We start from the raw sequence: 27363 nt of genomic DNA, 5'->3' as shown, positions 1-27363 counted from the left end.
GGAGAGTAGGAGGCTGGGGAGCAAGAGCAAGGAAGGCGGCCGCTGAGCAGAGCCGGCGAGGGCCCCCCCCCCCCCCCCCCCCCCGTAGCGGGGGGGCAGGGCCAAATCCGGGGAGCCCGGAGTTGGGGGGGAGGGCCGGGGACACCCCGGCCCTGCCCCCTCCCCCGCAGGGTGCCCAGCAACTTCTGAGGAAAGTTTGGCATCGTTTGCGTGGTGCCCCGAGGATGGGCAGGGTCCTGCTGGCCTGGTGCTTGGCGCTGTGCTGCTGGGGGTGCGTGGCCCCCAAGGGTGAGTGATGGGGGCCTGTCGGGGAGGACCACCCGGGGCTGGGCTGGGACAGGAGGGAGCGGAGTGGGGGTGGATGGCAGGTGTTGGGGGGAGTCTGGGCTGGCTCGAGGAGCGTCTTTGGGACAGCAGAGAGGGAGACAGGGAGGCACCAGTCAAACGGAGAGAGGCCGGGGAGAGAAAGGGGCTCAGAGAGGAACCTGACAAGAAACAGAAACTGGGAGGGTCAGAGACGGAAAGAGGTGGACACAGAGGGGGACAGACAGACAGAAAAGCTGGGGGCCAGAGTGGGGCTGGACTTGACTGGGGGGGGGCCTTAGGGAGAGGGGCTGAGCTGGGGGCTGCCCCGGAAGGAATCTTCCAGAAAGGAGTACGAAGTCAGGCAGTGTGATGAGGAGGGCTCTGGAGCTCTAGGGGAAAAGCCTCGTCACTGTCACCCCCCCACTTGTCCTTACCCCGTCACTGTCTGCTCCGTCTCTGGGGCGGGGGGTCTCTGGTGCTGGTTCTAGCTCCACCATCTCTGTGGGGCTTCATTTCTCTGTCCCGGTCTCTGACTTTCTCTCTCCCTACTTTGTAGGTGTCTCTATAATGTCTCTCTATCTCTGTCTCTGTCTCTCTGTTTGCCTTTGGTGTCTCTCCCCCAACATTTTTCCCCTCTCAGGGGTATCTCTCTCCTCATCTCTCATCCTCTGTGTCTCTCCGGTCTCTGTCCCTTGCTGTCTCTGACTCCTCATGCCTGACTCTCTCTGTCTTCTCTCTGTATCTCCTTCCCTGTTTCTCTCTCTCTCCTCTCCCTCCCCACCTCTTTTTCTTTGGCACCATCCACCAGCCCGATCTGTCAAGTCTCTAGAGACCCTAGGGTGGGGGGGGGGGGCAGGGGCTGGCCCTGCCGGGCAGTTCGGGGCGTGGGAGGCTGCCAGATCCCCGGCCTACTACCCAACTGACCAAGGGTCGGGGCCCCTAGGAAGGATGGAGGCCGGACCCCAGTCCCCTGGGAAGGCTCCCATCCTCCCCCAAAGCCTCCACCCTCCACCTCCCCACGCCCACCCCCACCCCACCCCCACCCCCCCACCCCCCCGCTGAGGTCACTTTACAACTATGTGGGCCTAAGGGCCTGGCAGGCTGGGAGGAAAGCAGGGGTTCCTAAGCTAACTCTTCCCCATCTCCCCCAGGCGCACAGGCTGAGGCAGACCCCTTTGTGGGGAGTCCAAGGAACATCACCGGTGCCCGGGGACTCATGGGGGCCCTTCGGTGCGAGCTCCAGGTTCAGGGAGAGCCCCCCGAGGTGACCTGGCTTCGGGATGGACAGACACTAGAACTGGCGGACAGTACCCAGACCCAGGTGCCCCTCGGTGAAGACGGGCAGGATGACTGGAAAGTGGTCAGCCAACTCAGGTGCCCAGCCTCCCCCTGACCAGCCGCATCCCTCCTGATCCCTGTCCCGTCCCCCCACCCCTACCCCCGACCTCCATCTCATGGTGGGTGAAAAATTATGGGCAGGAGCCCCACCTGGGCTGGAACCCCAGTGAGTCCACTCATTAGCTGTGTGGCTTGGAGCATGTGATGTAACCCTGGGTTTCACTTTCCTCTTCTGTAAAACGAGTTAATAATAGTACCCACTTCTTAGCTCTGAGGAGTTTCTAGGCCAGACCCCCCCCACCCTTTCAATTCTGATGACCCCCGCCCAGTGTCCAGCGCAGACCTTGAACCTTTCTGTCTCTCCTCTTGCCCTGTTAGAATCTCCTCCCTGCAGCTCTCGGACATGGGGAGGTACCAGTGTGCCGTGGTCCTGGGAGGAAAGACCTTCATGTCTCAGCCTGGCTACGTTGGGCTGGAGGGTGAGCCCTGGGCACAGGGGTCGTGGGCAGGCAGGAAACCTGAGTGGTCAGAGGGTGCTGGAGAATTCAGGGGACATGCAGCCTGGGAGTGTCAGAGACCCTTAGCGGGTCGGGAAGCTGGGGAGTCTCGGAATTACTGGCGGCAGGCCTGGGTGAGATTATATGTCCTGGGGGAGAAAACATCTTGGGAGTTAATGGCATGTCCTAGGGTCGACATGGTTGGGGTAGGACATTCTGGGGATCGGATTAGGGATCAGAGGTACAACTTAACCCTCTCCCCAACCCCTGGGGGCCTCGCTTTCCTCACTGGGATTCAGAAGTCCCATGGGTCCGATGCTGGTGGGGGAGTCAGGTACTGGGATCGTGTTTCCTTGGGGTCGAGGCCTGAGGGGTCGGACCTCTGAAGCAAGTTCTGGTGTCCTGAGGGATCAGATCTAGGGGTCAAAGAATCTGCAGCTTGCAACATCCTAACAGCGAGGCAGACACCTGGGGGGGGCTCAGAGGGACCTCAGCAACTACCATGCCCCCAGGCCTGCCTTACTTCCTGGAGGAGCCTGACGACAGGACTGTGGCCGCCAACGCCCCCTTCAACCTGAGCTGCCGGGCCCAGGGACCCCCAGAGCCTGTGGACCTACTCTGGCTCCAGGATGCTGTCCCCCTGACTCTAGCCACGAGCCACGGCCCCCAGCGAACGCTTCGAGTTCCAGGTAAGTCCGGGGATGTGCTCAGCCTAGAGGGCCAGGCAGGATGGGAATGGGGAGCGAGGGAGGCTTTTATGCCCCCGTGTGAACGTCTGCCCGGCCCTCTGTCCTCTGACTGTTTCTCTGTCTCTTTCTGCTTCTCTGCGTGTGTCTATCTCCCTGTCGCTCTGTCTCTCTTCATTCCCCTCAGCCTATCCGAATAGAATTCTTTGTCCCAGGTTTCCCCTGAGCTGTCCCATGGCCCAAATGTGTGTGTGGGCCTGATGCCCCTTTGTCAGCCCTTGACCCCAAGCCGGGCACCGGAAGCAACCAGGCCCTCCTCTCCTCCACCTCCTTCAACCTGCCCCCTCTGTATTGGAAGAGCTTCCCTGGGGGGACAGAACCGAAAGCAGAGAAAGAGGAGAAAGTGGAAGACAGAGAAGGACAGTTACAGGGAGAGAGAGAGAACAAGAGACGCAGGAAGGGACAGACCACGGAGGTAACCTAAGGTGGAGAGAGACAGGACAGGGAGGTCTGAGTGACAGCAGAAAGTCTCCTAGCTTCAGGGTGACCATCCCCTTCTGCACCACAGAGAGATGGGGCAGGGCCTAGCTTGGGATCACAGAACGGTCAGAGGCAGGGCTAGGGCCCCTGGACACAGAGGTTTCTCCCTCAATGAGGAAGGAGGGATGGAGGAACACAGCCAGGCGAGGATCAGTCAGAGGAAGGCAGCTGGACCCTGGAGGGCATCAGCTTCCGCACCCCCCAATCTGCAACCTCCATCTGCTGGGATTGGGGGGAGGATCTCCTGCCTGAGGGTCTCCCAGGCCAGAGGGAGGTGTCCACATTCTCAACATTCCGGGGGCCCTGAGTGTGCAAGGAAGAGGTTGGTGAGCATGCCAGCCCCTAGAGGGGTGACTCAGGCCCGTGGCTCTGGGGTCTGAGTCAGCCTGGTGGGACCCTGGAGATGGGAAGGGAGAGGGGGATGGGCCACCCAGCCCAGCCCAGGAAGGAGAAATTGGGGGCGGGGGCAACAGGCGTGAGAGGGCCTGTGTGTGTATCAGTGTGTGGTAGAGCTGTAAGGGGAGGGTGTCTGTCTGTGTGTTTCAGTGTGTATGTGAGGTCTGGTTGTGTATGTATCCATGTCCCTCTGGATCTGGGTCTCAGTGTGTCTGTCAGCATCAACCTCCTTCTTGGGTTGTGCGTGCTTCAGGGAAGGCCAGCTTATATGGTGTTTAGTGTGTGTGTGTGTGTGTGTGTGTGTGTGTCTAAGAATACTGGTGTCAGCCTGGTGTCTGTCCTTCTTTGTGTTTGTGTGTTCCCAGCTGTGACTCACTGCGTGAAGGTGGAGTGTGTATGTGTGTGTGTGGGGGGAAGATGGCAGAGTGCGGGGAGGCAGTGTTTTGCGGCTATTTTCCATATAGCTCCCTGTGGAGAAGTGACAGTGTCACCTCACAGGTGTGCATCTATGGATGTGAGTGTGTCTTGGTGTGGGCACCTGTTTGCTGGTGGAGGCAGGATGTATCAGTGGACGACTTGGTGTTCCTCGGTGTGTTTGCACTGACTGTGGCTGTCCGTGTGTACTTGTGTCCATGCGTGTCTCTGTGGTTTCCATGTATAGGTCCCAAGGTGAGGGTGTTGGTATGTGACTCTCACATGGACCCCGTATCTGCGTGTGTGTTTGTGTGTGTGTGAGAGAGAGAGAGAGAGATTCACAGCAGGCAGTAACGACTCGCTCCTGCTTCTGTCCTATCTTCCCTTGTATCAACCCCAGCCCTGATTGTCTCTCAGTAGATAAGACTTACCAACCAGTGTGTGTGTGTGTGTGTGTGTGTCTGTGCCACCTCTATGCGCATGGCAGTTCTGTGTCTCCATCAGTGTTTATACAAGCATGTGTTTTGTATAGTCTGCATCTCCGTAAGTGTGTCTGAAGTAACCTGAGTGTCCAGCTGTGTTTGAAGGACTGGCTGTCTGTTTGCAAGCAAGTCAGCATTAACCTTATTCATGTCCTGGTGTGTATCTTTTGGGCCACTTCAACCTCAAGGTCTGTGTGTTGCTCGGTGTGTGTATTTCAGCACACGGGGCTGGGTGTTTGTCAGTTTCAGCGGGGCAGGATGTTGCGTTGCTAGGTGTTCCCAGTCAAGGAACCCATGGTTGGTTGTGTGTTTATGTTTGTGGACATATATGTGTTTCTCTGTGTATGTATGTGTATCAGTGTCGCCCCTGTGTGTAGATACCCGCAAGTCACTGGGTGGATATTGGTGTCACTGCGTGTTTGCGACCACATCGGCCCCTAATGTAGCATAGCCAGTGGCCGGTTTTCTGTTTTTGGGCCAGTAACGGCCCCTGTGTGTTAAGTGTGATTCATTGTGTGTGCGTGAGGGTGGGGGGTTGGTGCTGTGTCTAGGAATTCTGTCCGTTTGTGTGTGTCTGTCCCTCGATCTGACTCAGGGCGTGCCCCCTCTCCTTCCATCCCTCTGATTCCCTCGGAAAAAGCGCGGGGGTGGGGGGAGGAGGAGCGGGAGCGGAGAGACAGAGGGACAGTGCATCTGGAAAGCACATCTGGAGTGGGCGGGCTCCAGTCGCGGAGGGAGAGCCCGCTGGAGGGGAGAGGGGTGTCCCAGGCCCCTCCATCTCTGCTCTCCTCGTCCTCAAGGTGCGCGCTGAGGCCAAGGACTGGGGATCCTGGGCCGCGCGCGTCCCCCCGGCCGCCGCCGGAAGTGCCGGAGCGGGAGGGGGGCCGCCCGGTGACTCACGCGGGGGCAGGAATGCTGCGGTCGGAACAAGACCCGGCTCCAGAACTCCCTCCCGCCCCGGGGCTCCTCGGGCGGGCAGCGCCAGCCCCCGCGCGGTGACCCTGGCCGGCCCCCACGTGCCAGGTGGCTGGAAGGGACCCAGGTTCCCCGCCCCCTCCAGCAGCCGGCCCGGGGCCGTCCTGCCCCTCCCCCGCCGGCGGGGGCTGTGGCCGGGCACCTGACCTTGGCTGCGAGCTGCCGCCTGGGCAGCGGCGCTGGGGAGCTTCCCTGCCCACCCCTTTCCGGCCTCGGCCGACTTTCCCTCATTCCACTCCCTCTGCCGACTGAGAAAAGGAAACTTTGTGTCTGCGGGTAGATGGTGGTGGTGGTGGGAACACGCACGCCGACGGAGCAGGAGACACACACACAAGCCTGCAACATCCCTAGACACACACAGAACTGCGGTCACACGTGCAAACTCAAGACTTGGTCTTCTTACATCCTGTCGCCCGCACACTGTGTGTGTGTCCATATTTCCCTGTGTGTGCATCTCCGGGTGCCGTATAGCTGCGTGTGTGTGTGTGTGTGTGTGTGTGTGTGTGTGTGTGTGTCTGCCTGTGTACCCACCACCACAACACTGGGGAGGGGAGGCAATCTACCCCCAGACACCCAGAAACACTCAAGACACATATTGAGGCGCTTGGGTGGCTCCAGTGAAGGTCTGCCTTCGGCTAAGGTCACGATCTCAGGGCCCTGGGATCTATCCCTACTTGGGGCTCCCTGTCCTCTCTCTCTCTCTCTCAAATAAATAAAATCTAAAAAAAAAAAAAAAGACACATATTAAGTCACTTACCCATGGAATTACACAGGCTCATATTTCTACATACATACCCAGAAACACTCATAGATATGCAAAGGCATACACATAAAGTCATTCACTCGTTTAACAAGCATTTATGGAGCAGCTACTGTGTGCAAGGCCATCGTGGGCCCTGGGGCACACAGCAGGGGACGGAACAGACAGAAACCCCAGCCCTCCTGGAGCTGACATATAGCGGAGTTGATAACCAGTGAGCAAGACATACAGGTAATAGGTAAAGTATGTCGTGACAAGAAGAGCCAAAGAGGAGAAGTAAAGCTGGGGAGAGGTTAGATTATGGGGACGTGAGGTCCTGGCTCTGAACAGGGCGGCCAGGGACAGAGTGACGGAGAAGGTGGGGTCTGAGTCCCAAATGTGAAGGTGGACAGGAGGGAGCCATGTGCACATCTGTGACAAGACAGAGAGAACAGAAATGCAAAGTTCCCGAGATGGGAACGTGTCTGATGCCTGAGTTCCAGAAACACCCGGGGGCCAATGGCGGGTGGAGAATGGGGACAGGGGTTGGTAGGAGCTGAGCTTAGAGCTTGTAAAGGAGCAGACACCTCTAGCCCGACACACACCCAGGAGGGCCTGTTATCTTAAGTGTTTGTCTACTAGGGATTTATGCTCCTACGTGTGTCTGTGTGGGTCAGTGTGACCGTGTCTGTGTGCAAGTATGTGATTGTGTGTGTGTGTGAATGTGTGTGTTGGTGTGTGTCTAAGTATGAGTAGGTGTGCTTTTGTATGTGTGTGTATAACTGTGTGTTGGTGTGTGTGTGTAACTGTATCTCTGTGTACACGTGTGAGTGTGTGTGTTTCTGAGTATTGTCTGTGAGCATAGGTGTGTGTCTCTGCATAAGTGTGTGTGTGTGTGTGAGTGTGTATATATGTATGAGTGTCTCTGTCTGTGTGCCCTTGTGTGTCTGCATGTATGTGTGTCTGTGTGGTGGGGCATTAAGACTGAGGCCACCAACCTGTCCTTGTGTCTGGGGATGGAGGCCTGTGTTCCCAACTCATCCCCTCCCCTTCAAGCAGGTGCCCGTGTGGGCCACACTGAGTGTCAGGCAGGGCATGGTAGGAGGTGGCCCAGCATGGCCTGGGAAACCCTCCTTCCCCTCTCTGACACTGGGCCTCTCCTTCTATGACTCCCAGGCTTGAACAAGACGTCTTCTTTCTCCTGTGAAGCCCATAACGCCAAGGGGGTCACCACATCCCGCACAGCCACCATCACAGGTGATAGGAAAGGGAGCTGGGGAGCTGGGTGTCAGAGGGTGTGGGGTCTGGGCCAAAGGTCAGAGCTGGGGCAGAGGGCAGGGGGGCTGGGGGGAAGAGCTTTGGGCAAAGGCCCCCCCCCCAGGGTCAGTCCCTCTCCTCATCTCTCCACAGTGCTCCCCCAGCGGCCTCGCGACCTCCACCTGGTTTCCCGCCAGCCCACAGAGCTGGAGGTGGCTTGGACCCCAGGCCTGAGCGGCATCTACCCCCTCACGCACTGCACCCTGCAGGTGAGACCTCAGACTTTGCTCAGCCCTCCTTCCGCCACACATAAGCCACCAGCCCCATCCTGGGAAAGCAGCCCTTCCCAGCCATTCCTGTGTTGAAAGGCAGTAGAGCCTCGAGTCATGCCAAATGCCCTGGCTTCAAATCCTGACTCCACCAGCAGTGGCTGCAGGAGCTTGGGCCCGTGACTTCACCTCACTGGACCTCAGTCCTCCCACCTGTAAAATGGGCAGATAAGCTTGTTGTAAGAATTCAATGAGTGAATGCCAGGAGCAACCTTAAAATAGTATCTGGAACACAGGAAATGCATAATAAACTATCAGCTGTTTTAACTTTTTTTTTTTTTTTTAGGATTAGTTATATTGACTCTGGCCAGAGTGGGAATCCTGAGACAGCAGGGCTCAGAGCCATCTCTGTCACCCCCGGGTACCCACAGCCCTGTGCTTCTCCCATCCCAGCCCTGATCACTCTGGGTTGTCACGGTCTGGGGGTGAGTCTGTCTCCCCACCAGACTGGGAGCCCTGGGAGGGCTGGTCCTGGCCTGTCTCAGTCACTGCTGGGTCCTCACGATTGCCCAGCGCGGAGTCAGACCTAGAGCAGGACACGTTTGCGGGAGGAGACCTGAGTCTCAGTCTTGGGCACCAAAGTCGTGTCTGTTCTACGCTAAGAAAAACAGACGCAGATCTCTGAATATGAGACCCAGTTCTGGCCTGAAGTCCTTTGAGATTTGGAAGTTGGAGTGAGGGTGGGACAGTGCGTGCCACGACAGATGACAATAATTAGTAATGACCAGCTTTTATGGAGCTTCAGCTCTGTGCTGGGCCTTATTTGGTGGCTTTATGCACACCCCTTTGTGTGTTCATGGAGCAGGGTCTGTGGAGACACCCGCTTTCCAGATGAAGAAACTAAGGCTCAGAGTAGTTAAACAACCTGGCCAAGATCACGGCCGGGAAGAGGCCGAGGTGGGATTCGAATCCTCGTCTCCCCAAACCCAGCCAGCCCCCCTCACCTCCTTAGAGACCATTCAGAGCCAGCGCTTGATTAAGTAAGAGCTGTCATTCTGGTATTTACGTGCCCTGGACATTATCTCATCCACTTGTCACTTTAACCCTAGAAAGTAATCTGTGAGCCCTCCCGTTTCCAAGGTGGGAGACCTCAAATGCCAGGTCAGGCATCAGCTGTCCCCCCCCCCAACCCACATGCGTCCAGTGCCCAAGAAAAGCAGAAGTGTGACCTCTTCCTTCTCCAGGGCTCACTTCCTGCTGTGCCTGGCCTGGGGCAGGAGGGTTCAAATGGGAGGGTCAGAGGGAAAAGAGAAGTGGGAGTGAGCACCAGGAGGCTGGCTGTCTGGGCCGAGGTCCCTGTGTCCCCTTTGTCCTAGCAGAGGTTCCCCTCTCATCTGTCACTGCAGGTCAGAGAGCAGGCGTGGGACAGCTCCCCCAGCCCCCCCATCCTGTTACCCCCCATCTGCCCATGCCCTCCCAGGCCTTGCGGTGGGATCCTCTCCCCACAGGGGTCTGTGTGACTTTGGGCAAGCTGCTGAACCTCTCCGAGCCTCTGTTTCCTCATCTGTAAAATGGGAATGAAAAAAGAAAGTGACCTCAGAGGGTGGCGGTAAAAAAGGTTGTGGGTTCATCAGGATTGCACACTTGCCAGGGTGCTTGACACCGAGTTGGCACTCCAGAAATGTTAGCTGTTGATAGGCTGTGCACACCGGCTTACGTGCGGCGTGTCATTAAGCCTCGCACCCTGCCAGGTAGGGGCTCCTGGATGCCCGTTTTCCAGAGATAGGAATGGAGACTTAGAGAAGTAAAGACACCCACTCTAGGTCACACAAAAAATGATACCCAAGCCAGGACTTGGATATCCAAGATTCTTCGGGTGCGCACCTGTAAGCAGTCAACTCCTTGTGAACACGCGGTGTGGCAGTGTGGTTGGGTCTCTGGGTTGCTCCGCCGGGGCTGGGGGGGGGGGGGGGGGGCGGGGACCGGCAGCCTCTTTGCAGTGTGGGGCTGCGATGTGTGGCTGTAGAGGGTTTGTGGTTCTGTGTGGCAGGGCTGTACAGATGTCTTCCCCCGCTGTGGCCCCTGCCATGCTGATCACGCTATTCCCAGGGACCAGGCAAGTGTCCCACCTTGGGACGCCGTATAGGGCGTGCACTTTGACACTTGCAGCCCGGCAACCTCTCACGCACACACACACAATAGTAACAATAAACACTCAGTGTGCACAAGCTCCTCTAAACGCTTACACGCATCAATTCAGTCAACCCTGCAAGTTAGGGAGCCATTGTTATTATCCCATTTACCAGATGAGGAAACTAAGGCACGGTGCTAGGATCTGGTAGAGGCTGGAACTGAACCCCAGATCCAGCGTCTGTGCTTAGCGCGAAGCTCCACTGCCTCTCTGAACAGAGAAGTATTGTTACTATCGCCGATGTTCTTATATTTTTTTAAGATTTTTATTTATTTCTCTGAGGGAGAGAGAATGAGCACGACGAGCAGGGGGGAGGAGCAGAGGGAGAGGGAGAAGCAGGCTCCCTGCTGAGTCTGGAGCCTTACGTGGGGCTCCATCCCAGGACCCTGAGATCATGACCTGAGCCGAAGGCAGACGCTTAACCGACTGAGCCACCCAGGCGCCCCAAGGCAAAAGTTTTGAAGACAGGTTGGGGTTTAGTTTCCAGCTTCATCAGTGACAAGCTGGTGACCTTGGGCAAGTGATTCCATCTCTCTGAGACGCACTGTCCTCATCTGTAAGTGGGGATGCACACGGTACCCACACACAGGGCTGAGGTCAGGGTCAAATGAGTTCAGATGTGTAAAGGGTTTTTCTCTTTTATTCAGATATCCATGATGTGCGTAATCTTTGGTGTACTCCTAGATTGTTAAACACGAATATTCACCCATGTCACCACACTCCAGATCACCACCCACCAGCTCCCCACAAGGGTCCCTCAGCTCCCAGAGGTGCCCACTCTTCTGACTTCTCTTGTAAGATATTGCTTTGCCTTGTGGTTGAATGTCATTGTCATTTTATTGATGCTGACCACCTGCCATGTGCTGTGCGGCTTCTCCGACGTTCAGCCTTTAGGCAGTCCTGGAAGGCATCCACTCCTCCAAGTGCCCATGTTCCAGATGAGGAAACAGGCTCAGAGAGGGAAAGTCTTGCCAGAGGTGGCTTTTGCAAGTGATGTCAGAGCCACGTCGTGCAACTGGGGGGGTCTTCTCACTTTGCAAATGCAGGTGCCCATGTTACACCAGCATGGAGCTCTCTCTCACACACACACACACGCGCACACACACGCACACCCTTGCAAAGTTGTACCATCACCCTGGGACCACCACCACCGACTTGTGTGAGCCCCTCTTGAGATTTCATGGCTGTCCCTCCTCCGCCCCATCCCTCTCCCCAGGCTGTGCTGTCAGACGACGGGGTGGGCGTCTGGCTGGGAGAGCCAGACCCCCCAGAGGAGCCTCTCACCTTGCAAGCGTCCGTTCCCCCTCACCGACTTCGGCTGGGTAGCCTCCATCCTCACACTCCTTACCACATCCGGGTGGCCTGTACCAGTAGCCAGGGCCCCTCACCCTGGACCCACTGGCTTCCTGTGGAGACACCAGAGGGAGGTAAGAAGGGGCTGGTGTGAGGCAGATGTCACTGCTCGCCTCAGTGCCACCCCCAGCATCTCCTATCACCCCTTGACCCCATGTGGCCTCAGTCCCTCCCGCCCAGCCCCGGACTCCTCAGTGTGGCCCACTGGCATCTCTCCCAGGCCTCTTCCCCATGCTTCCGCTCATGGGAGGCCTGCACGAGGTGCCCACGCGCATGCCCTTTGCACCCTGTCCCCGCTTCCTGAGAACAGGGGAGGGGGTCAGGAAGAGGTGGGGGTGCCAGCTTCCCCTCTCCCCTGTCCTCCAGTGCCCCTGGGCCCCCCCGAGAATGTTAGCGCTATGCGGAATGGGAGCCAAGCCCTCGTGCGTTGGCAGGAGCCAAGGGCGCCCCTGCAGGGCACCCTGTTGGGGTACCGGCTGGCCTATCGAGGCCAGGACACCCCCGAGGTGGGTGCTGCTGGCAGGGCTGGGGCGGAATGGCTGGGAGGAGGAAGATGGGGAGGGGATGGCAAGGCAGACAGGACAGTGGTGCGCGTTGGGGTAGTACGAGATCATACTGCACCTAGGAGAGCACATTCTGGGGAGGCTTAAGGGGTCCGGGGAAGTTCTACGATTCTACAGCAGATAGTCGTAGAACATCTTGAAGAACTGGTGACTTTTCCTAGTGGGCGCAAAGGTGGTCTTGGAGCTAGCAGCACCCTGGGTTGGAGAAATGGGGTGGGAGAGGGGGTGGGGGGTTAGGAGGGGATAGAGAAATGTGGGCCGAAAGATGAGGGTTCAGTCCCTCCCTTGCTAGCACTTGACGATGGGCAATAAATGAGGCAGAGCCCCGGTCCCGGTGGAGTTGATGGTGGAGCGGGCATGGGGGTGGAGAATGGAGGTAGGGGTGGTGGCAAGGGATGAAGCTTAGGAGGAGGTAGGGGGCAGGGGCTGCGGGGGAGGTGGGGGCTTTGAGAAAGATGGGGACTTCAGGCTGAGGGTGAAGTCTTAAGAGTTAGGGGCGGGTCGGGGGGCTCTACCCTGATGCTACATCTGGATGTCCTAGGTGCTCATGGACATAGGGCTAAAAAGAGAGGTGACCCTGGAGCTGCGGGGAGACGGGACTGTCCCCAACCTGACGGTGTGTGTGGCAGCCTACACTGCCGCTGGGGATGGACCCTGGAGCCTCCCTGTGCCCCTAGAGCCCTGGCGCCCAGGTAACTCCACGGTCCTGTTCAGCCCTCTTCAACCAATTCACAAGGACCCTGTCTCCCGCAGATACCCCTGACTTGCTCCCTGTACCTTTCAGTGTTACTTACCCCAATCTAGGCTCTTTTGCCACCCGGAAGCTTAACAGGAGCCTCGCCCATGTCACACCAGTCTTACCCTCTCTGAGTATGTCCTGCCTCTGTCCTTTCTCCTCACAGGACAAGGACAACCAGTCCACCAGCTGGGTAAGGCTTCGCACCCTCTCTCCTCCCTCCTTTCCCTCGGCGCCCACTGAGGACCCCATCACTACAAACATACCCATTGCCATTGCTTTCATGTTTCTCAAACTCATCACTCTATCTCAAACTCATCACATCAATCTTCTACTTCTTGGGTTTGTGTGGTCCTTGATGGAGTTACCTGGAATGGCCCCGCACATTGTAGGTACTCAATGAATGGTGGATGGATGGATGGATGGATGGATGGATGGATGGATGTGGGATGGATGGATGGATGGATGGATGTGGGATGGATGGATGGATGTGGGATGGATGGTTGGATGGATGGGCAGACAGATGAGTTATCCCCTTCAAATCCATGCCTCTCAAATATTTCTCCAGCAATTCTCAAACATTCCTTCTACACCCATTGTACCCTCCTGGTACTATATGACAGCTCACCTCTTGTAACTCTACCTTAGGTATTCCTTACGTGCCTTCCTGCATTTCTTTGCATACCCTTTCTACACTAATCCCAGCCTCCTTTCCCTTTCATCCTATTGCAATCCTTTGTTCCTCACCCATGCCTCCAAAACCCAGTGCACACCCACAATTCTCATTCACAAACTCTGAATACTTTTCACACCCTCACCATATATCCCACATTGCAAATACTGGGAAGCTTTGGGTTGACACTATCCCACACTCTTCAGTTCTCCTTGTACACCCATCGATACTCCTCACCCCTTGCCAATCATAACCCATTCCCACTCTGTACACACCCACACCAAACTCCTGGTACACTCTGCATGTACCCATTCCCATCTTTTTACACACCATTTCAGCCCATCCCATGCCCACACTCCTCTCACACCAGAGTTACATCTTTATTAAATCACTGCTCACTACTTGTATCCAAAACTCCTTGACTACTCCTCACTCACATGCCCCAAACTCCTTGAACACTCATCTGACATTCTGTGCACCTTTCTTTGCATATGTATTTCTCTCCCATCCTTCGCTTTGTGGGAACCCCTCCATCATCAGCGCACACTCCTCAAGACCATTCCTTGGCCATTTGTCCACAAGTCTCATACTCCTTGTGCACGCCCCCCACACCCATCCTACACTCCATGCATTCTCTCCCCCGCTCACCTGCTTTCCACACCCAAGTCCATCTCCTTGGATAAGTGAATGCACCCTAACACATGCCTCATTAGATATTTCCACATCTGTCTCCCTCTAACATCACATCTTTGGGGCCCGGGGAGCAGGATCCAGGGCTTCCCCCATGACCTGTGTGCCATACTCCCTGACAGTGAGTGAGCCCCCAGCCCCTGCCTTCTCATGGCCCTGGTGGTATGTACTGCTGGGAGCAGTTGTGGCCGCTGGCTGTGTCCTCATCTTGGCCCTGTTCCTTGTCCACCGGCGGAAGAAGGAGACCCGCTATGGGTGAGTTGGAACTACGTAAGTAGGGAGGTTTGTGTGGACTGGGATGGAGAGGTTGGAGTCAGGGAGGCCATGAGGAGGCTGGTGTGGGACAAGAGATTTCCAAGAATCAGGATGAGATCAAGGATTGGGTGATGGATGGAAGGCAGGGGGTAGAAATCCAAGACATGCTCAGCAAATGCTGGAGGGGAGGGTGGGCAGGGCTTGGGGTTAGGGTGGTGTTCACTTTCACTGCTGTCAGAAGGAGGGGGCTGCCCCTGGTTCTGCCCTGCCCTCACCTCCTGCCCATTCCCCCCCAGAGAGGTGTTTGAACCAACAGTGGAGAGGGGTGAGCTGGTGGTCAGGTACCGTGTTCGCAAGTCCTACAGTCGCCGGACCACTGAAGCCACCCGTAAGTGAACCTCACTCCTCCCCGCCCTGGTGGGGGGATGATGAGTGTAGAGATTAGGGCCTGCTGGGCTCCTGTTGATGCATGAACCAAAAGTTTCCAAAGACCTTGGAATGCTAGGACGTGGGAACCACAGACCCTAAGAACAACAGAACTGTGAAACCACACAGACCCTTAGAATAATAGGGTCTTAGACAAAAAAAATCATAGACCAAACCTCAGAGCCACAGGATACTAGAACAATGTAATGATGATTAAATATGACAATGATGGCAATGAAGAGGACAGGGTGATAGGATGAGTGTGAAGCCAGTGATGATGGCCAACCTAGCACTTCCTATGTGACAGGTGCTACACATGTCATTTAATTGAATCCTCACGACAACCCAAAATGGTAGGTTCGTCACCCCATCCCCTACTTCATAGACGAGGAAGCTCTGGCAAAAGAGTGGTGAAGTAAGTTCCTCAAGGCCACACAGCTTGCAAGTTGGACAGCTGGGCTTCAAAACCAGGTCATTTTGCTCTGAAGTCCATCCTCTGAACTGCCTTTTGGGATTATAGATTGTTAGAGAGGTAGAGTCGATCTTGAATGAAACAATCACAGGCTCAATACTATAGACCTTTAAGATCTTGAAAACCATAGGCTCTTAGAACTCTAGACTCTCTCTAAGGCTGTGGAATTATGGAGGGTCCCAGCTCTGAAGGGACCGCAGAGGCCACCTCGTCAAATCTCTTCATCTTTCCAGCTGGGAAAGCTTAAATCCAGAAAGGAAAGGGACAGAGTGATGTCTCTCCCCAGCACACCGTGAGAAGGCTGCCGGGGCCCCCGGGAGATATCAGAAGGGGCTGGGAAAGACATTTATTTAAGAGAAGCAAGAATAGGAAACAAGGAAGTCATGGTGCTCTAGTGGAGTAACGTGCAGCTGAGGTTCTCAGAGTGTGAGTTGGGTCCCAGGGGGTCCCTGAGACCTCTGCAGGGGGTCCATGAGGTCAAATCTATTTTCATAATAATTCCAAGATGTTATTTGCCCTTTTACACTCCCATTCTCTCACACGTGTTCCGTGGAGTTTTCCAGAAGCTCTCTAATACGTGATGATGTCATCACTCTGTTGGTTGATGAACGTGTGCTCGTTTTTTCTTGTGTTTGAAAAATCTGTCCATTTTAACTTTGAATACACTGAGTGTTGATCTATATAAGCCCCCTGAACGAAAGCTTTTTGCCGTCCTCAGTAATTTTAAGAATGTGAAGGGGTCCTGAAATTTGAGAATTGTTGCTATAGAGCAATGAAAATAAATTACAGCTACACAGGAGAGCTACATTGTGGCTGTCTCATAGACACCGTGTTGAGTGAAAGAAGCCAGACACAAAGGAGAACATAGTATATGATTCCACCTTGATAATAATATCTCCAAACACAGAAGGCCAATCTATGGTAAGAGAAATCAGGAAAGTGGCCACTCTTGAGAGAGCAGGGCATGGTCTGTTCTTGACCTGGGTGCTGGTTACACTGTTGTGTTTCCTTTGTAAAAATCCACTGAGCTGGGGTGCCTGGGTGGCTCCGTTGGTTGAGCGTCCAACTCTTGGTTTCGGCTCAGGTCATGATCTCATGGGTAGTGAGATCGAGCCCCGTGTGGGGATCCCTGCTCATCGGGGAGTCTGCTTGAAGATTCTCTCCCTCTGCCCCGCCCCACCCCACTTGCATGCACGCTCTCTGTAAAATAAATAAATCTTTTTAAAAACTGGGGGGTGGGGAGCACCTGGGTGGCTCAGTCTGTTAAGCAGCCAACTCTTGATTTCAGCTCAAGTCATGATCTCAGAGTTGTGAGATTTAGCCCGGTGTCGGGCTCCAGGCTCAGCAGGGAGTCTGCTTGGAATTCTCTCTCTCCCTCTCTCTCTGCCCCTCCTCCCAATCTCGCACGTGGGAGTATGTGCTCTCTCTCTCTCTCTCAGAAAGAAATCGCTGAGCTGCTCCCTTATGATTTGTGCAAATTATAATTCAATAAAAAGTTGCTAAAAATATTTTTAGCAACCAGTATGGCAGAACACTGATTAATCGGGGTGCCCAGTGGTGCAAGATTATGTTCCAGGCTCTAACCCTTCAGCTGCAGGTTTGGGAGAAGATTCAGGGGGTCTACAGGAGGAGCCAGGGTGGGATGTATGCTCAGGGCAGTAGCTGGTTTTGAATGAATGCAGAAGTATTTCAGTATTTTTTTAAGATTTATTTATTTATTTATTTGAGAGAGAGAGAATGAGTTAGAGAGAGCATGAGAGGGGGGAGGGTCCGAGGGAGAAGCAGACTCACCGCTGAGCAGGGAGCCCCTTGTGGGACTCGATCCCGGGACTCCAGGATCATGACCTGAGCCGAAGGCAGTCGCTTAACCAACTGAGCCACCCAGGCGCCCAGTATTTCAGTACTTTAATAATGGGCACATCCCTCTTGACACCCAAATGTCTCCTGAGGGTCAGCCCTGCTCCATGGCTCTGTCCACCCTCACCACCCCCCCGCCCCATGCAGTGAACAGCCTGGGTATCAGTGAAGAGCTGAAGGAGAAGCTTCGGGATGTGATGGTAGACCGGCATAAGGTGGCCCTGGGGAAGACGCTGGGAGAAGGTGAGTCTGCCCCATCTCCCCCAGCACATTCCCCTGAACCATGAAGTCCTTCACTTCCCCACCCATACCCAGTCACAAGAAATCAAGAAATGCAGTCCCCACAAGCCCCCCTGAGGTCAATGTCTCCCTCCGGTTCCCCGCAGGAGAATTTGGAGCCGTGATGGAGGGCCAGCTCAACCAGGATGACTCCATCCTCAAGGTGGCTGTGAAGACAATGAAGAGTGAGTCTGAGCTTGCATGTCTGCTCAGATAGGATCCCCACCCCCTAACCCTAGGCCTTTTCCCTATGCCCTAACTAGGCAGGAGAGCAGAAAAGTGGGTAGCAAATTAGCCCTGCCACAGAATCTCAGGGTTTCCAGACAGGAAGTGGAGTCCATGCTAGGTACTTTGACAGGAAGAATTTAATATGGGGAGGTTTACTACAGAGGCGCAGGAATGACTGGGAGCAGTGAAGCTGGAGAGTAGCAGCAGCAGTACATTACTTCCACCCCAAGACCTGAAGGGCAGAAGGAGGAAGTGGTGTTACCATAGCCCACAACCAGGGACGCCTGGTGGGATTTGGGATTGCAGATTTAGAGGCTACCTTGTGGGAGCTCGAAACATACAGCCACCATCAAGGCAATGTTGGAAGCAGTAAGGGTCAAGGGACAGGCAGTAAGGACAAGGTGAAATACCTTGACTGCTCCTTCTCCGCCCACCCACCTGCCAGTCTCCCATCAGTGCTTCCCCTTGGCAAACTCCAACAGGAAAACAGTATGAAAGGGAGCCTGGGAAATGTAGTTTTTGAGGACCAGCCCCCTGTGATACCTAACAGAACAGGGGAAGGTCTGGAATGAGGCACACCTGGCTTCATCATTTATCAGCTGTGTGATCTCAGGTAAATGACTCTCCCTCTCTGAGCTGCATTCCTTTATCCGGAAAAAAAAAAAAAAGAATCATAATATTCTTGCCTCCTAGGATGAGCTGAAGCACTTAATGCTAGGGGTGGTATGTAGTATGTGCAATTAATGTGGACTGTGACTATATTATTTACGTGGTCAGTAAATAACAGAGGGTGGGAGCCAGTCTAGGGTCACACAGCACAGGAAGTCCAGGGCCAAGTCCTTTCCATACAGGGAAGAGGCATTGAGGGTCAGGCTGCAGCTGGTGGTGAGGGAAGAAGGATCCTTTCTCTCAATCACTGGGGCTAAAAGCTTGGGTTATGGAGTCATCAGTGTCTCCCGATTCATTCATTATTGAGCACTTCTTATGTCCCCAGTTACGCTCTCCACCTAGGTTTGAGTCCCAGCTGTGTGACCTTGGGTGAGTCGCTTTGCCTCTATGAGCCAGTGTCCCGAGTTATAAAAAGGGAGTAATCGTATGGATCCCCAGGGAAGCAGCCTAGCATGGTGTGTGCACCTGGACCTCAGAGCTGGCCCACCTGGCTTTCACCTCTGCCTCTCCCACTTGCAAGCTGTGTGTGCCCTTAGGCAGATTCCTTAACCATTCCATGCCTTGGTTTCCCCATTGTTAAAACAGGAAGAATAATAGTTGCCCCTCAGAGGGTTAAACGAGTTAATATATGTACATATAAAGTGCTGAGTGCAGCACCAGGTACTTAGTAATCATTTTGATGAAGATGATGATGATGAAGGAGAGGAGGGGAGGGAGGACTCTTCCTCCTCCTTATCCACCTTCCTCTCTCCCCCAAGTTGCTATCTGTACAAGGTCGGAGCTGGAGGATTTCCTGAGTGAAGCCGTCTGCATGAAGGAATTTGACCACCCCAACGTCATGAGGCTCATTGGTGAGGGAGGGGCAGGTTTAGAGAGTCTCCGGGCTCCATGGAGGCCACCCCAGGAGGAAGACCCCTCCCTCTGGCACTGGGAAGATCAAACCTCCAGGCTCCCTGCTCCCCGCCCTCCCTCAGAGTCAGCAAGCTCTCCCCCCTCCTTCTTTCCCTCAGCTTGGAATGTGACCTCTGACCTTTCCCAGAAATAGCTGAGGTCCCCAGGAGGGCTCTGGAAACTTCCCTGGGAACAGTGCTGGAAATGGCTTCTCTGAAGCTTGGTCCTTGCCACCGCCCCCACCCCCAGCAATTTGGAAGCAAGATTTGAGGGGGAGGGAGAGACAGAGCTGAGGGAGGGGATGGCTTCCCCTCCTGCCCAGCTGGAGTGACAGGGCTGCCTGGGGGCGGGGCGGCAGGTGTCTGTTTCCAGGGCTCCGAAAGAGAGGGCTTCCCAGCACCCGTGGTCATCTTACCTTTCATGAAACATGGAGACCTGCACAGTTTCCTTCTCTATTCCCGGCTCGGGGACCAGCCAGTGGTGAGGGACATTTACTTGTCTGGTTTCCAGGTACTAATTGAGCACCTGTCAGGTACCCAGCACCGCTCAGACACTGGGAAGACCATGGTGACCAAGAGCTTGCTCTCATGGAGTTGTCTGCCAGTGAGGGCACCAGGAAATAAATAAGTTAACAAATAAGGGAGCAAGAAAACTTTAAGCGCTAGGAAGGAAAGAGAGTCAGATGAACCACAGAGAGGCCAGGCAGTTAGTTTGGGTGGACAGAGAAGGTCTTACTGAGGAGGTGACCTTGAAGGAAGAGCCAACTGGCGGGAGGTGGGGAGATCTGGGGGGAAGCAGTCCTAGTAGAGGGCTCAGCACACAGGCAAAGGCTTAGAGGCCAAAATAAGCATAGTTTGTCTGAAAACCAGAAAGGAGACCCCTGGCTGGAGCGTAGGTAGCACGTCCAGAGCAAGGACAGTAGGAGATCAACTTGGACGGGAAGGCAGGAGGGGATCATATAGGGCCTTGTCGGAAAGAGGAGCCATGGGAAGCCACTGCAGGGCAGAGATAGGCACACACAGGAAAGGGAATGAGGGAGGAGGGATGGATCTCAGGGACTCTGCTGACCTCTACTCCCTCCTGCTCTGCCCCCAGTTCTTGCCCACTCAGATGCTGGTGAAGTTCATGGCAGATATTGCCAGTGGCATGGAGTATCTGAGTACCAAGAGATTCATACACCGAGACCTGGCCGCCAGGAACTGCATGTGAGTGCTGAGCCTTCGACAGAACCCCCCTCACCACCACCCCCAGCCACTGTCCCCTCCTCAGGGGAGCTGCTTCCCTCCTTCCAGGATGGAAGAGGGGTCTAGACACACATACCCCTCAGGCAGGCCAGAACTCAGGACTGAGGTAGAGAGGTCAGCAAGGGAATTAGAGGAGCCTTCCTGGAGGAGGGGCCCTGGAACTGAGATCCTGGAGGGGTATTTGGATGTGGAGAGAGGAGGGGCGAGAGGGTGGGCTCAGTGGGCGGCATCAGGTGAGCAGAGGGGCAAAGATGACCAACGCCAGTGGGAACACTGAAGCCTCATCTCTGTCCCCCTCCATGCTGAGTGTCACGCCTGGGGCTGCCCTTAGGGAGGGGCCACATGGAATAAGGGGACCAGACACCCTCCCCCCACCGCCCGGCCGACAGACATGCCTGAAAATAGGCCAGACTTAAACTAAGGTGAGGGTGGTGCACGTATATATAAACACAGGCTTCGACTATTAGTTTCATTATAATATGAACTCAGAAACTGGAGCTGGAGAATCGGAATCTTCTTTAAGATGTGTAAACGTTCGCAACTCTCGGGAATATGAACGTTTCTTTGTTTTTCCCCAATTCTTTATGTGGAAAGTTGACAGACTTGTACAGTGGATGCCCATACACCATCCTGGTGGAGATCATGCCATATTTGTAACATAACTTCATATCCATCCAATCCATACTCAAATTCAGTTGTCCTCCGAAATGTCTTTTGGGGCTGTTTCTTTTTTGCCCCAAATCAGGATCTATTCAAGGTCCCCCCAACTACATTTGGTTGCTATGCCCCTTTGGGCCTTTTTAATCTGGAATAGCCTCCCCCCCCACCACCTTTTTTTTTTTTTTTAAGATTTATTCATTGAGGGAAAGTGTGTGCATATGTGCCGGGGGGAGGGGCAGAGGGGGAGGGAGAGGGATAAGCAGACTCTGCGCTGAGTGTGGAGCCCTACAAGGGGCTCAAAGAAGGGCACGATCTCAGGACCCTGAGATCATGACCTGAGCTGAAACCAAGAGTCAGACACTTAACCGACTGAGCCACCCAGGCGCCACCCCCCTTTAATATTTTTACAGCATATTCTTTTGGAAGAGACCATGCCCGTTGCCTTGTAGGATATGACATATATGTCTGTTTCCTTGTGGTGGCATTTGCCTTGTTCCTCTGTTCCCTGTATTTCCTGTTAACTGGAAAATGTATGTAAAGGCTTCAATAGATTCAGTCAAAATGGAACTTCCTTTCCTTCTGCAACTTGGGCTGATCCTAGGCAAGCCCCCTATGAAAGAGTGACGCTGAAAATCAGAGTAGACAACCCATTGTAATGCACCTGTTGCTTTTTTAAGTCAAAATATTGAGGAGTGCCTGGCTGGCTCAGTCAGTGGAGTGTGCGACTCTTGGTCACCAGGTTGTGATTTTTGAGCCCCGTGTTGAGTGTAGAGATAACTTAAAAAAATTTTAAGGGGTGCCTGGCCGGCTCAGTGAGTAGAGCATGCAACTCTTGATCTTGGGTCGTTGAATTCAAGCTGCACATTGGGCATGGAGCCTACTTAAAAAATAAATAAATAAAATCTTTTTTTTTTTTTTTAAGAAAATTCTTGGGGCACCTGGGTGGCTCAGTCATTTAAGCGTCCAACTCTTGATTTTGGCTCAGGTCATGATATCAGGGTTGTGAGATGGAGCCCCGTGTTAGGCTCTGCGCTGAGTGTGGAGCATGCTTAAGATTCTCTCTGTCCCACTGCCCCAACTCCCCCTTAAAAAAATAAACAAATGAAAAGAAAAAAGAAAAGAAAGTTCTTTGGAAAAAAAAATTTGAAATACTTCCTTACCTAGTTGTCAACTGGCCACTACCCCAAGCCTCCCACCCTCTCCACAGCCACCAGCCTGAATGCTTAAGCATCACCCCTCTCTGCCTCCCTGCCACGATCCTCTGGACCTTCCCTGGACCCAGCAGCTGAAGGGTAACTCCTGCCATATGAGGGGCCTCTGGGGTCTCTTCTGATTGGTCACTGCCCAAGCCCATCACCCTGGCTAGAACTCATCACTTTTTTTTTTTAATATTTTATTTATTTGACAGAGAGAGACAGCAAGAGAGGGAACACAAGCAGGGGGAGTAGGAGAGGGAGAAGCAGGCTTCCCGCTGAGCAGAGAGCCCGATGTGGGGCTTGATCCCAGGACCCTGGGACCAGGACCTGAGCCAAAGGCAGATGCTTAATGACTGAGCCACCCAGGCGCCCGAGAACTCATCAACTCTTAAAAAAATAGAATCCCAGGGCGCCTGGGTGGCTCAGTTGGTTAAGCGACTGCCTTCGGCTCAGGTCATGATCCTGAAGTCCCGGGATCGAGTCCCACATCGAGTCCCACATCGGGCTCCCTGCTCGGCAGGGAGTCTGTTTCTCCCTCTGACCCTCTTCCCTTTCATGCTTTCTCTCTCTCTCAAATAAATAAGTAAAATCTTAAAAAAAAAAAATAGAATCCCAGAAACTCAGACGCAAAAATTAGAGAATCTTTTATTTATGTAAAGCACAAAATCAAGCAAAAGCAATCCATGCTGTTAGAAGTGAAGATTGTGGGGGTGCCTGGGTGGCTCAGTCGGTTAAGTGTCCGATCTTGGTTTCGGCTCAGGTCATGGTCTCATGGGTGGTGGGATCAAGCCCCACATCCCACGTCCTGGCCCCGTCCTCAGCAGGAAGTCTGCTTGAAGATTCTCTCCCTCTGCCCCTCCCCCCCAAAGTAAATAAATAAATAAACAAATAGAAGAAAGGAAGATTCTGGCTTCCCTTGGAGGGCTAGGAAGGAGGACTGGTAATGTAATGTGTTTCTTTCTTTCTCATACTTAAAAAAAAAAATGTATATTTTACATACACTAAGACACACCTTATGTGTGCAGCTTAATGAATGTTTACTTGTCTATAGACTCATGTAAACAACCGGTACTGGATCAAAATAAAGAACATTTCTAGGCCCTGGCAGGCTCCCTAACGGACTTCCCAGTCACTGCCCCAAGAGAAACCCTTATTCTGGACTTGAGCCACCTGTTCTTAAATGTCATGTAAATGGAATCATGCAGTTTGTACTCCTTTGTGTCTGGTTTCTTTCGCTCAGTGTGATGTTTTTGAGGTTAGCCCAGGTCTCTGTACATATTGGTTAGTTCCTTCTTTTTCTTTGCTCTGTGGTATTCCTTATCCAGATGATGTCCCACAATGTTCTGTTTCTTAATCTGGGTGCTGGTTACATGGGTGTGTTTATGAAACTTCATATGGAGGGAACAAGACATGACACATTTCCCTTCAGTCTGGGGTTGACAGATCCTCACCCCCAACAAGGACAGCCTGAGTGGGAGATGGAGATGTGTTTGAGAGGGAGGGCAGGCTTCCTGGTGGAGGGGGCAGTGTGGTCACCCCGTTCCTCTCCCCATTCTGGGCAGGCTGAATGAGAACATGTCTGTGTGTGTGGCGGACTTTGGGCTCTCCAAGAAGATCTACAACGGGGACTACTACCGTCAGGGACGCATCGCCAAGATGCCAGTCAAGTGGATCGCCATTGAGAGCCTGGCTGACCGTGTCTACACCAGCAAGAGTGATGTGGTAGGTGCCTCTCTGACAGGAGTGGGGGTCAGTGACCTGTTTGTCTCACACTGCAGCTGGGAAGCACAGGGGCCTAACCGCAGGGGTTAGGCATGTTTGGGTGTGTGGTGGGCATCTGTGAACGGTGGTGTGGACACACTGGGGAGATGTACAGGTCCACGTGTGCATGGTGGCAGGTCCATATGACAGACGTGTGGACTGTTTAGGTTGGGGGAGGCGGTGGTATGTATATGTGTGTACAGCCAGGGTGTGGAGGGTGACACACGAGACCCTGTGTCTGTCTGTGAAGTGTGTAAACGTGTGTGTGGACGAGCATGTCTGTACGTGCACAAAAGTGACCTCTGTGAGCGTGTCCCTGTGCCGGCGTTGCTGTGAAGAGCTATGAGACACCTGCGCACATAAATGTGGATATGCCCATGAACCCATGTGTTTGGGGGTGTCTTTGTGCAGGAGAGATCCTCTAATTCTCTCCCCTCTGCCCCCCACAGTGGTCCTTCGGGGTGACGATGTGGGAGATTGCCACACGGGGCCAAACCCCGTATCCCGGAGTGGAGAACAGCGAGATTTATGACTACCTGTGTCAGGGAAACCGGCTGAAGCAGCCTGTGGGCTGTCTGGATGGACTGTGAGGATCCTCAGGACCCCACCCCGCCCCCTGCCCCATCCCAGATTTCACTCCAAAACCCTGAGCACCCCCACATGGCCTCAAACCTCTAAAACCTGCACAGAACCCCTCAGACTGTTGAGGAAGCCATGCTGAGACCCCCACACCCCAAATTCTAATTCACCCCAGATTCCTGAGCTCCTGCACTTCCCCCAGTGCTCTTCAACACCCAGGACCCTCTGCCAGCCCTCCAGTTTGCCATCTTAAGCTTCTCCAAACTCACAGGTCTCTTCTGAGATATCCTCAGGATCCTTTAGGACACAGCTTATCAAATTTTGCTGTCTCACAGCACACAGAGGAGAGCAGAACGTTCATCCAGCCCTTTGAGGGCAAAGTCTGCTCTAGCAAACCCTCACTAGAACACCACCTGATACCCAGAGAGCCTCCCCAAGACCCTTTCCAGCTCCCGAGTGTCCCAGGATCCGCCTTCGGAAACTCTTGAGAATTCCCAGATCCCAATGGAAGCCCCCAAACTGCTCATGGTTCCTTCCAGTTCCATGAAATGCCCCCAAACTCCCAGAATGCTCCCCTTCTGAGCTCCTGCTCAGTCTTCCACCCCTCACTTTGCTGCCCTAGGTATGCCCTGATGTCCCGGTGCTGGGAGCTAAACCCCCGTGACCGGCCAAGTTTCTCAGAGCTTCGGGAAGATCTGGAGAACACGCTGAAGGCCCTGCCCCCTGCCCAGGAGCCTGACGAAATCCTCTATGTCAACATGGATGAGGGTGGGGGTCATCCTGAACCACTTGGAGCTGCTGGAGGAGCTGATCCCCCAACCCAGCCTGACCCTAAGGATTCCTGCAGTTGCCTCACTGCAGCTGAGGTCCATCCTGCTGGACGCTATGTCCTCTGCCCTTCTACAGCCCCTGGCCCCACCCTGCCTGCCGACAGGAGCTCCCCAACTCCCCCAGGGCAGGAGGATGGAGCCTGAGACAACACTCCACCTGGGACTCCCTCTCAGGACCCAAGCTAGGCACTGCCACTGGGGGAGCCTCCCCCCCAACTATTTCCCCACTCCAGGCCCCACCCCCAACGACAGCCTTCTCTTCCTACCTATTCTGCTTCCATCCCAGACAGATCCTCTCTCTTCTCCACGCGTCAGTGTCCCCGGGTGTAAAAGGAAGGGGTTGGGCTGCAATCCCTATGGGTCCTCCCAGGTCTAGCATTCCAAGATTCTGGATTCTAAGGTTGAAAGAGTCTAGATGCAAAGGTTTGAGGTTTCAAAGATGCTATTAGTCTTCAGCTCTAAGGACCTAAAATCCCAAAGTCTCTAATTCTAAAGTGCTAAGGTTCCAGACATGGAAGTTGCAAGGCCTATATTCTAAGGCTCTGAGAGTCCGTGGCTCGAGAGTTTTCTGGTTCTAGAATTCTTGATACAGCCCGCAAGATTTTAGGTTCTGAAGCTCTAAGATTCTAGTTCTAGGATCTAAGGCTCTATGATTCTAGATTTTGTTATTCTAGGGTCCTGAGTCCTTAGAGTATAAGATTCTAGATTCTACAATTCTAGACACGGAGGTTTTAAGGCCTAATGTTCTAAACTTGGAAGTTGTAAACCTCCTAGACTGTAAATCTTTGGGCTATAAGACTCTACATCATAAGGCTTCAAGATTTTATCTTCTCAAGTTCTAAGATTCTAATAATGGTTAATTATAAGTTCTAAGGCTTTATGATCCTTGAAACTCTTATTATGAGATTCTGGATCCTAAAGAGCTAAGATTCTAGAATCTGCAATTGAAAAGTTCTAAGAGTCTAAAGATGGAGGTTCGAAGGTCTAATGTTCTAAGATGGGATGTTCTAAGACTTAGTCTAAGAACCTAGATTCTTTGTCTAAGATTCTAGACCATATGCTTCAAGATTCTAGATTATTAAACTCTAAGATTCTACTGTTGTTCTGTTCTGTGTTCCAAGACACTCTAGACTATTGGTCCAAGATTCTGGATCCTTGGCATCTAAGGTATAAGACTACAGTTAGTTGTAGATACCAAAGTTCTAATCAATTCTAATGTTGGACACATTTAGGTTCTATGCTGCATTCCACCTTTCTAGGGTTTTAATTAAGGGTCCAAGAATCCACAGTTCTAAGTCTTAAGATCCTAGGCACTGTAGTTCTACGATTCAAACGTTGTCAGATTCTAAAGGTCTACAGGTCAAGAATTCCAAGGTATGATTCCAAGGTTCTAATAGTATTCTGTGTGACTCTCCCCTTCTGAGACACCTCTGCTTCCTCCTCCCCTCATGTGGGGGCATGGCTCCCCTCAAGCCTGTGCAGTAACGCATTGGGGATGCCTCCTTTCCCCAGGAGACAATTTCCCTCCTTTTGGTCCATGCTGCCCCCCTGAGCCAATCCCTCAAGCCCCCCTGTACAGAGGTGTGAACTCTGGCACCTCTAGAGGGGCTCAGATCACATAAAACTTTATAACCACACTTCTGTCTCCTCTTGTTTCCACTCAGCTGTCATGGGTGGCCCCTCTCCCTGGCAGCTCCGTTTCCCCATCAGTAAAAAGAAGGGTTTGGTGGGGTCTAGGAGCTCTCCCTTTACAAAGAGGGCAGAAATGAGCATACCTGTAGACAACGTAGACAAAAAGACACGAAACAAAGAAACACAGACTCTCTGAGATCCCTAGTGAGGAAGAGGCACTTAGATACTCAGTGTCAGAGACACTCTCCCCCCCAACCCCAAAGTAACAGACCCATGAGG

The 27363-nt window shown here is 53.6% G+C and overlaps 1 protein-coding gene across 2 annotated transcripts; it reads left to right on the top strand.

Moving 5' to 3' along the window:
- Positions 1 to 27089, top strand: AXL (AXL receptor tyrosine kinase). 2 transcript variants are annotated; one of them, XM_025858591.2, is made up of 20 exons: positions 1 to 288; positions 1458 to 1680; positions 2023 to 2123; positions 2654 to 2830; positions 7550 to 7630; positions 7784 to 7899; positions 11307 to 11517; positions 11810 to 11949; positions 12548 to 12698; positions 12909 to 12935; positions 14228 to 14360; positions 14657 to 14748; positions 17263 to 17358; positions 17502 to 17579; positions 19050 to 19142; positions 19541 to 19662; positions 20278 to 20387; positions 23845 to 24004; positions 24493 to 24629; positions 25245 to 27089. In XM_025858591.2, exons 1-20 carry the CDS (start codon positions 225 to 227, stop codon positions 25594 to 25596), a joined length of 2664 nt encoding a protein of 887 aa, XP_025714376.1. In that variant the 5' UTR covers positions 1 to 224; the 3' UTR covers positions 25597 to 27089. The 2 variants fall into 2 exon arrangements, with proteins under 2 accessions (XP_025714376.1, XP_073746475.1); XM_073890374.1 differs by lacking the exon at positions 12909 to 12935 and having other exon boundaries at positions 89 to 288.
- The last annotated feature ends 274 nt before the right edge of the window (positions 27090 to 27363 follow it).

Source organism: Callorhinus ursinus, unplaced genomic scaffold, assembly GCF_003265705.2.
Source record: "Callorhinus ursinus isolate GAN/ISIS: 27379988/994484 unplaced genomic scaffold, GSC_fseal_2.0 scaffold144, whole genome shotgun sequence".
Taxonomy (NCBI): Eukaryota; Metazoa; Chordata; class Mammalia; order Carnivora; family Otariidae; genus Callorhinus; species Callorhinus ursinus.
This window is presented reverse-complemented; position numbering and strand designations above follow the sequence as displayed.